The sequence below is a fragment of the Pyrus communis genome, chromosome 10, assembly GCF_041283825.1.
Source record: "Pyrus communis isolate YQ-2024b chromosome 10, ASM4128382v1, whole genome shotgun sequence".
NCBI classification, from domain to species: domain Eukaryota; kingdom Viridiplantae; phylum Streptophyta; class Magnoliopsida; order Rosales; family Rosaceae; genus Pyrus; species Pyrus communis.
In genome coordinates, this window is record NC_142574.1 from 5,812,089 (window position 1) to 5,821,169 (window position 9,081).

General features: G+C 37.4%; 1 protein-coding gene across 1 annotated transcript; it reads left to right on the forward strand.

The window, feature by feature from the left end:
* Positions 1-973: 973 nt before the first annotated feature.
* Positions 974-6,665, forward strand: LOC137729512 (DNA replication licensing factor MCM4). The gene is made up of 18 exons (XM_068468474.2): positions 974-1,138; positions 1,267-1,923; positions 2,053-2,181; positions 2,270-2,351; positions 2,862-2,994; positions 3,076-3,147; positions 3,236-3,358; positions 3,449-3,562; positions 3,713-3,925; positions 4,012-4,110; positions 4,485-4,645; positions 4,926-5,022; positions 5,139-5,300; positions 5,652-5,732; positions 5,819-5,897; positions 5,994-6,130; positions 6,215-6,268; positions 6,359-6,665. The coding sequence occupies exons 1-18, from the start codon at positions 1,102-1,104 to the stop codon at positions 6,434-6,436; spliced, it is 2,508 nt and encodes an 835-aa protein (XP_068324575.1). The 5' UTR covers positions 974-1,101; the 3' UTR covers positions 6,437-6,665.
* The last annotated feature ends 2,416 nt before the right edge of the window (positions 6,666-9,081 follow it).

The following is a 9,081-nucleotide window of genomic DNA, read 5'->3' on the forward strand; positions in this document are numbered from 1 at the left end:
TCCATAAAAAATCGGTTAAATCTTCTAATGTGACACAAATGAGAGAGGTTGTATATTCCTTTGTTGTCCCTTCCCTTCCTTCCTCCGTGGAAAAGCAGCCATGGTTGCCATCTTCCCCATCGGCCATCCCTCATTCTTCTTCCTTTGCCCACCCTTTCTTCTCCATCCACTATGGGAAAGTTGATGGTTTCACCAACTGATGGCAACCCATTTTTAAAAAATCCATAACCCACTTACAACCACTTAATACTACGACCTAATGATATTCATCTTCACTTGTAAATGAGAGGCCATAGGTTCAATTCTCGTTAAAAGAGAATTTGAACCACATTATTACTAGCTCATTTTGAGACTTAACCCACTTTCAAATCCCGTTAGTATAGATAATATTGTTTATTAAAAAAAAAAAAAAAAAAAAAAATCCCCACTTACAAGATATTCCTCCGTTGATGAACCTTTTCCAAGATCCCACCTTTTTGTCCTCTCCCATCCAAATTATAAGCCAAATAAATCGCTTTGTCCTTCACCCACTTTACAAAATTACTCCACTTCTTCCATTTGGAACATTTTTACTTCATCACTCAATTCAAGATTTAGACGACAAAAATAAGGTTTATATAGTGAGACATGTACTTCTACGGGGTTAAGGGAGAATGAGTATAATTCTCTTCCCTCTTAATTTCCTCCTCTCTTCTCCTTTCACATTTTCTTTTTTTATCTTTATCTGTCTATAAAAAAAAAATCAATATAAGATACTAATGTGGTTTAATCATAACCGTTTAAATAGAAAAGAAGGACAAGGGAACGGGAAATTTGGAAAAATGAGTTTCAAGGGTAAATACTAAATTCATAAATTTATGCATTTAGGTGTATTGGACTCTACGATCCTTGATCCACCAATTGGTGTCCCTCAGACCCATCGAAGTTGAACCCATAAACCAAATAAAAAGACCTATCCAAGCCAGCTATATTTCTGGCGGGAAAATCATCACATCTTCGCGCCAAAATCCGACCCGCCAAGCATAGCGACACTCCGCGCTGCCCAAACCAATCCCTCCAAACCGCAACACTCTCCCCTTCTCTCTCTCTCTCTCTCTAGCCATGGCTTCCGATTCTTCTCCGGCGGACTTCAACAACGGTAACCCCCTTCCTCTCTCTCTATTTCTCTCGAACTTCGGTTGTTTTCACGTGTCTGTAAATCTCATTTTCCTTTCCTTTTTTTTTTTTTTTTTTTAAAAATTTTATGTTGATGTCAAATCTCAACAGGGCCTTCTTCTCCTGATGACTTCTTATCGAGCCCAATCGGCAACACCTTCTCCTCTCCGGCGGACGCCACCCACCGCAGGAGGCGTCGATCCATTACCCCCTCGGAATTTGACACCCCGCGGGCCCAGCGGTCCCGGTTCGCCGCATCCGAAACAACCCCAACGGGCACGCGCCGCGCCAACGGCCATAGTGCTGGCCCTGCCCCGACCCCCTCCTCCACCGACGGTGATGTCCCGCCATCTTCTGAAGGCGGCGACGGGTATGGCATGGATGAGGACCGACCCACATTTGTCTGGGGCACGAATATCAGCGTGAACGACGTTAAGGTGGCGATCGTTAGGTTTCTGAAGAATTTTCGGGATGAGTCGCAGTGGAATACGGAGAGTGAGTACCTTACAGAAGGGAAGTACATTGAGGCCATCAAGAGAGTTATTGAGATGGAAGATGATTCGCTTGATGTTGATGCACGCAATGTGTTTGATTATGATTCCGACTTGTATGCGAAGATGGTCAGGTACCCACTCGAGGTTCTTGCGATTTTTGATATTGTTTTGATGGAAATGCTGCCCATCATAAACCCGTTGTTTGAAAAGCACATCCAAACTCGGATTTATAATCTCAAAACATCCATATCGATGAGAAATCTCAACCCATCTGGTTAGTTTTCAGCATCTACTTGTATTTGCAATCCAATTTTCTCTCTTTTGCTTTTGGGTTTTTGTTTGTTGTTGATCAATGTAATGTGTACATGGAAATATGGACTGACTTGAGTATATCTACTACTAGACATTGAGAGGATGGTTTCGTTGAAGGGAATGATTATTCGGTCTAGTTCAATAATACCAGAGATAAGGGAAGCAATATTTCGATGCCTCGTGTGTGGCTACTACTCCGACCCTCTTCCCGTAGAGAAAGGTAACCTTGTTGAGATCACATCCTTATTTGCTTAAATTTGATTTAGATTAATTTCTCTATTGTATGCTGAATTTTTGAGTGCTATCAGGGAGAATATCTGAGCCTACAATATGCTTGAAGGAAGAGTGTCAAGCCAGGAATTCCATGACACTTGTTCATAATCGATGCAGGTAATCAAGGGCGAATATCTTTTGTTAAGTTGTTTAATATGTTTGTTCTATGTAATTTCACCTTTTGCATCTCCAGGGGTCTCCTTTCTTTTTGCAGTTTTTCTTAAACAACCGATGCATTTGAGATGTATATGATTTTAAAGTTTTAGTGGAACATGGACTCCTGTGTAAAAATGGGGTTTTGAATGCTAGCAATAAAAGATTGACACTAGAATAAAAATTTCAAGAGGCACAATTGTTTTTAAACTGAAGCAAAGTTCTAACGGTTGTGCTAGTCATGATTGTGGTTGAAATGGGCAAACAATCACATCTAAAGCCTTTGTCCTATAGGTTTAGACTTCAGATCAAGTTAGAAAACATTACGACTATATTCGGAAAAGTACAACCGAAAGGAAAAATAGTGTGGAATAAAACTTGTGAAATAAACTGATGTGAGAAAGTAACCTTTACAGTTTGGAGTTAGAGTTTTTACAAAGAAATCACCTTAATGGGTCCTGCTTTTTCAATCAGGTTTACAGATAAACAGATTGTGAGGCTCCAGGAGACTCCTGATGAGATCCCTGAAGGAGGGACACCACATACGGTGAGCTTGTTGATGCATGACAAACTGGTTGATGCTGGAAAACCAGGAGACAGAATTGAGGTAAGTCCATATTGTACCCCTTTGTATGACCGTAAGATACCTACCTTGTTTGTTTATCTTGAATGTGTTCCTTTCCCATAGGTTACTGGGATATACAGGGCTATGACTGTTAGAGTTGGACCAACACAGAGAACTGTAAAATCACTGTTCAAGGCACGTTTCTATCTTTTTCTCTTTTAAATTTCAAGATCTTTTCAGTAGGGTGTTCTGGATATAAATATCCCTATTTTTTTTATTGCAGACTTACATTGATTGTCTGCATATAAAAAAATCTGATAAGTCAAGAATGCTGGCGGAGGATCAAGTGGAAGTTGACAATACCTTGGTTGGAAACTCAGAAGAGATTCTTTTTGATGAAAAAAAGGTAACCAATGTATACTATATTCTTCACTTGCAGTCGCATCAGACTTTGCTTTTATTGTCTGTATCAATGATATCCTTACTGAAATTTCAGGTGGAACAATTGAAAGAGCTGGCAAAACAGCCAGATATATATGATCGATTAACAAGGTCTTTAGCACCAAACATCTGGGAGTTAGATGATGTAAAAAAAGGCCTTCTTTGCCAGGTGCTTTAAATGCTTAAATTGCTTAGCCGTTAATTAATTAAGTAGTAGTGAGGCGTCGGTACAGAGTTGCGTCAGCTGTAGTTAAAAAAATAGTTTCTCATTCATTTTTTTTTAAAAATTGGTTCTTATTTTTAAATGGCCTAAATGCAGCTTTTTGGTGGGAATGCTTTGAAGCTTCCATCTGGTGCTCGCTTTCGTGGTGATATTAATATTCTTCTTGTTGGTGATCCTGGAACCAGCAAGTCCCAGCTGCTCCAGTACATACACAAGTTAGCGCCTCGCGGAATATACACTAGTGGAAGAGGGAGTTCTGCCGTTGGATTGACTGCTTATGTTGCAAAAGATCCCGAAACAGGGGAAACAGTATGTTTTTGTTTATAAAAAACTTTATCTTATGGTATTTCATGAAAACACATGAAGTTGAGTGGAGGCATTTTATGACTCTTCAGGTTTTAGAGAGTGGAGCCTTAGTTTTGAGTGATAGAGGCATTTGCTGCATTGACGAATTTGACAAAATGTCTGATAGTGCGAGGAGCATGCTACATGAGGTTGGTTATTCTTTCACTTTTTTTCTCAAATATGTGGGAGGAATGTGCATTTTTTCAAATTCTTATAAACTTATCTTTTCTTTTTAAGTTTGGATGTCTTTGAAATCATGTTGAGTGATATGTGAAGATCCAGATTAGATGCTTTCGAGTTTAATATGGCAGTTTGTAGATCCAATCATATGCTTCAAAGTTTGACATTCTAATTTCTTATTTTTAGCTAATCAGAGACGCAAGAACAGTATGTCAGTATGCTAAGTGGCATTAAGTATACTACTTAGTATATTATCAGGGCTGTGTTCTAGTATTCCTTTGTGCACAATGCAACTAATTTCCCATTGATGGCTTTATTTCTAAATATACTCATACTCCCCCAGGTGATGGAACAGCAAACTGTTTCAATAGCTAAGGCAGGAATTATTGCTTCCCTTAATGCTAGGACTTCGGTCTTGGCTTGTGCAAATCCAAGTGGTTCACGCTATAACCCTCGCTTATCAGTAATTGACAATATACACCTTCCTCCTACCTTATTATCCAGGTGAGATACACATGACATGCTTCTAGCACAGTAAAAAGGCCTAAACTAAGGCTTAACAATGGTTTTGCATACATTCATCTAATTTAAAGACTTGTTGTAAAGAATGTCAAACTGGTTTTTTTTGCATACTTGTGAAAGTTATCTATTGTGGAAATTTTTGTTAACTTTTGGTGTAAAGAAGACTTAAAAAAAGAGTGTCAAAGTTGTTTTCTTGCATAGTTTATTCAAGGTCTCTATTGTAATGGTTTTGAGTTGCTCTCTGATCATTAGTTTTTCTCAGGTTCGATCTGATCTACTTACTCCTTGACAAGGCTGATGAGCATACAGACAGACGCCTCGCAAAGCATATTGTTGCATTACACTTTGAGAATCCTGAGGTCTTGTGAATTATGATTTCTCTCATCTAAGTACTATATTTTTTTGGTAAATATTTATAGGATTAGTTTTAGCACATATCTTGTCTATCTTTAAATTTCCATGTCTCCAATTGCAGAGCGTACAGCAGGATGTCTTAGACATTGCTACGTTGACTGCATATGTGGGTTATGCCCGAAAGCATATTCACCCACAATTATCTGATGAGGCTGCTGAAGAGTTGACTAGAGGTTATGTTGAGTTGAGGAGGAGAGGAAATTTTCCAGGCAGTAGCAAAAAGGTAAATTTACATCAATCTTAATACATGGTACTCTTCATATATATTCTAGGTCCAGAAATTATAGAAGAATGTTCACATAATATATAGTTATACACTTGTGACAATATTTTCATATGATGTATCATTTTTCCCTATCAAGTGAAGATTCATTTTGCAATTTCTTTATTTCATCTCTTTCTTTGATGCAAAATGTTTTTGTCTTTATTTGCAGAATACATTGATTGGTGCATTTGACCTAGATCTCCAAATAAAATTGTCAATTCTTGCATCAATCAGTGTTTTTTCTAGTTAAATAAAAAGTGAAAAGCTGGCATGACTATATCATATTCAATTAATTGATTATTTTGACAGGTGATAACAGCAACACCCAGGCAGATTGAGAGTTTGATACGACTTAGTGAAGCTCTAGCTCGCATCCGTTTCTCAGAATCGGTTAGCAAAGATTGCATTGTATCTTAACAGTTCACAGTATATTTATCTGGAATAAAATCAATAAAATTATTGCCTGATGCGTGCAGGTTGAGAAGCATGATGTTATTGAGGCATTTCGGCTTCTGGAAGTTGCAATGCAGCAATCGGCAACTGATCACTCCACAGGTAATTACAGCATTTGTGTCCACTTTTTCTTAATTATACTTTCCCTGAAGACAAACACAGCTTAACATCATGTTTTACTTGTGCTTTGTTCTTAAGGAACGATCGACATGGATCTTATCACCACTGGAATTTCGGCAAGTGAAAGAATGAGACGAGAAAGTCTCGTATCATCAGCTCGCAACATAATTATGGAGAAGATGCAACTTGGGGGACCCTCAATGCGCTTGTTAGAGGTGTGCTTATTTACAAGATGTACAAACTAGAGTCATATAACTATCTTATAAACATCATCTTGATGTGTTTAATATGTCCTGCAGCTGCTGGAGGAGCTGAAGCAGCAGAGCTCTGGTGGCGAACTCCACCTCAATGATGTTAGTATATTGCTCTCTCTCTCTCTCTCTCTCTCTCAATACAAACACAGAATTGGCATGCTGATGGCTATGCTTTTGTTGGCATTTCAGCTGAGGACTGCAATTACGACACTAGCAAGTGAGGGATTTGTGGCTTTTGTTCACGGCGACAGTGTCAAAAGAATATGATGATAGAGGACAGAAGAAATGAGTGACACTTGACATTGGTTCTTTTTAGTTGCCACAATTAATTGAGACCTCAAAACAACTGAAGATATATCACTCCATATTCCAGAGTTGTTTTTGCAGGTGATTGTTGTGCGTGTAAATTATTTGGTAGTCTTTTTTGTTTGTTGGTCAAGTAGTTTAGTTGAACTACCTACCTATCAATATAACTAGTTCATAACAAGCAGTTGACTCAAAAGTGTTAAGCGTAGGGCAGAGTGTGCAGCCACAATTTGTTCTTGTATTTTTATGCTACAAATGGGGCTATTTCTTTGACTCAAAAGAGGGAAATCATTTTCGATAAAAAAAGAAATGGAATATGTTTGTACTTTTGTTTTTGTAATTACTAGAAGACTTTTTTTTTTTTTTAATCCAAAAGAATTCTTGAAATTGGTATAACTTTTACTTTGGTTCTTGATGATGAAAATCGATAGAAGTGGTCCATGAGTTTGTCATCCGTAAATTGTTTTGGTCGTTTTGTAAAAATATGTCAATATTCTTGGTAAATTGTCATATGAACGACCACATGACTACCTTTTTTAGGTATATCAATCCCTTCACTTAACGAAGATATTGATAGATTGTTTTTTTTTTCTTTTTTTCAGAATAACCAAAATGATTTACAGCAGCAAATTTAGAGACTATTTTTATCGATTTTTACTGTCAGATATCAAAGTTAGGAATTATGCTAATATCACTAACCCTTTTGTTAAAGCCTTACTAGAATGTTGCAAAAACTTCTAGAAACCAGGTCATGGAGTCAAAACAAGATTGCAATCCTGGGAGTTATTGAGGATTGTAACATTAGATTGCAATGCAGTATATGACGATTATCGCAAGATAAAAAGCACTTCCCTGAAACTCATCTTACTAGACGTGCACATCAAAGGCAGCTTCTTCATCTACGCTCTTGCTACTCGAGTATTATAACACTTACTTTGTCCGTAAGGAAGTGACACGACCTTGATGGCGGTCATCAATCACTCCAACAACAACGATGTTTGTATATTGTATGTCCGTAAGGAGCAATGTTGACTGGATACTGTGAAAGTGACTGGAGTTGTTTGGAAGATAACATGAGGAGTGCCTCGGGGTATGCTTTCTCATTTGGAAATGGAATGTTCTCATGGGCTTCTATGATGCAACATTGTGTAGCTCTGTCAAAAGCTAAAGTAGAGCACAACAGTGCATCAGAGGCAACTGCTCAAGCCACTTGGCTTAGGTTTGTTTTGGAAAAATTTTAGCGAGCTTCAAAACTGGAAAATAGCCTGAAAGGTGACTGGTCCGTGGGAAAACTGGAAAACTCATCGGAAACTGGGTAAATTTTAAATGTTCATAACTTCTTCAATACTCAACGAAATCTAGTTATTCAAAACGAAAATTATACTTCTCGATGAGATGAAGAGAATGGTATCTTTCTTTACTGCTAACTAGCCGTGGTTTGACCAGAAAACTGCTCGAAAGTCGCTAACTCGAAAATGGTTAGCCACTTTTGAGCCGTTATCCGACCAAACTACGGCGAGTTACCCCTCAAAAAAGGTACCATTGTATTCATCGCGTCAAGAAGTATTATTTTCATTTTTGAATCACTCGATTTCGTTGAGTATTGAAGAAGTTATGAACGTTTAAAGTTTACCCAGTTTCTGGCAAGTTTTCCAGTTTTCCAGCAGACCAGTCACCTTTCAAGCTATTTTCTGGCCATCTCTAGCAAACATTGGGCTTCCAAATAGGTATAATCTTATTCTACAATTTCCTGTCTTCATTTTGATATATTATTGGTCAAATTTGGTTAAGAAACGATTGAGTTACAAAGCTTTGAAAATTGCCCAAAATCGTTTTTAACGGAATGACCAAAATCATGGATGGTGAACAATCTTACGGACCATTTTTATTGATTTTCAATCTCAGGGATCATTTCTATTGATCATGCAAATCTCAGAGACCATTTTGTATAATAACCCTAATTTAAAAGGGAGTGTTGATCTATAATTGGTGACCTAATTTTTTGTTTGAATTATAAATTGGTGATCTAATTTGTCGTATTACTAAGTCAATTATAATGTTAAAATCGGCTTTGTGCTCATATTGCCAGGTGGATATTTTTAATTTAGTTTGTTTGTTATGACTTATAGGTCTAAGAAGAGCTATGTATCTTAAGCTTATAAGTTGTAGGATGGATGGCTAGGATTTCATGATGTAAAAGAGAATCCTCCCTCAACTATGTAACCTAACGATAGCTGAGTTCATAAGGTTTTTAGTCTTTCTCTCTTACACACTGAATGAATAAGATTTGCAGATTAACATTCTTTTGAATTGTAGTCTATATTCTTCCTCTATATCAATCAACTCTGATACAATTTTGTTCTTGTTCAAATATACAAATTACAAACATACATACACACCATCAAATTCTAACAATACTAACTTGGCTATCGAGAACTCTTGGCCGGTACCACACTGATACTTCAGGAATTTCACGATTGTTTGTTCTCTAGTGTAGGTGACCATTCTAGCACTTTCCTTCATCTGTGGTGGTGCGGAAATTTAATTCAAACACCAATGCAAATGTAAATTTAATGCAATCACTCTTGAAAAATAATTCATTTAAC

Excerpts from the sequence above, each read along its gene's own strand:
- LOC137729512 (XM_068468474.2), top strand. The coding sequence starts at position 1,102 with ATGGCTTCCGATTCTTCTCCGGCGGACTTCAACAACG. Across the intron at positions 3,359-3,448 it reads TTCTTTTTGATGAAAAAAAG|GTGGAACAATTGAAAGAGCT; the intron begins GTAACCAATGTA and ends CTGAAATTTCAG. Across the intron at positions 6,131-6,214 it reads CCTCAATGCGCTTGTTAGAG|CTGCTGGAGGAGCTGAAGCA; the intron begins GTGTGCTTATTT and ends TATGTCCTGCAG.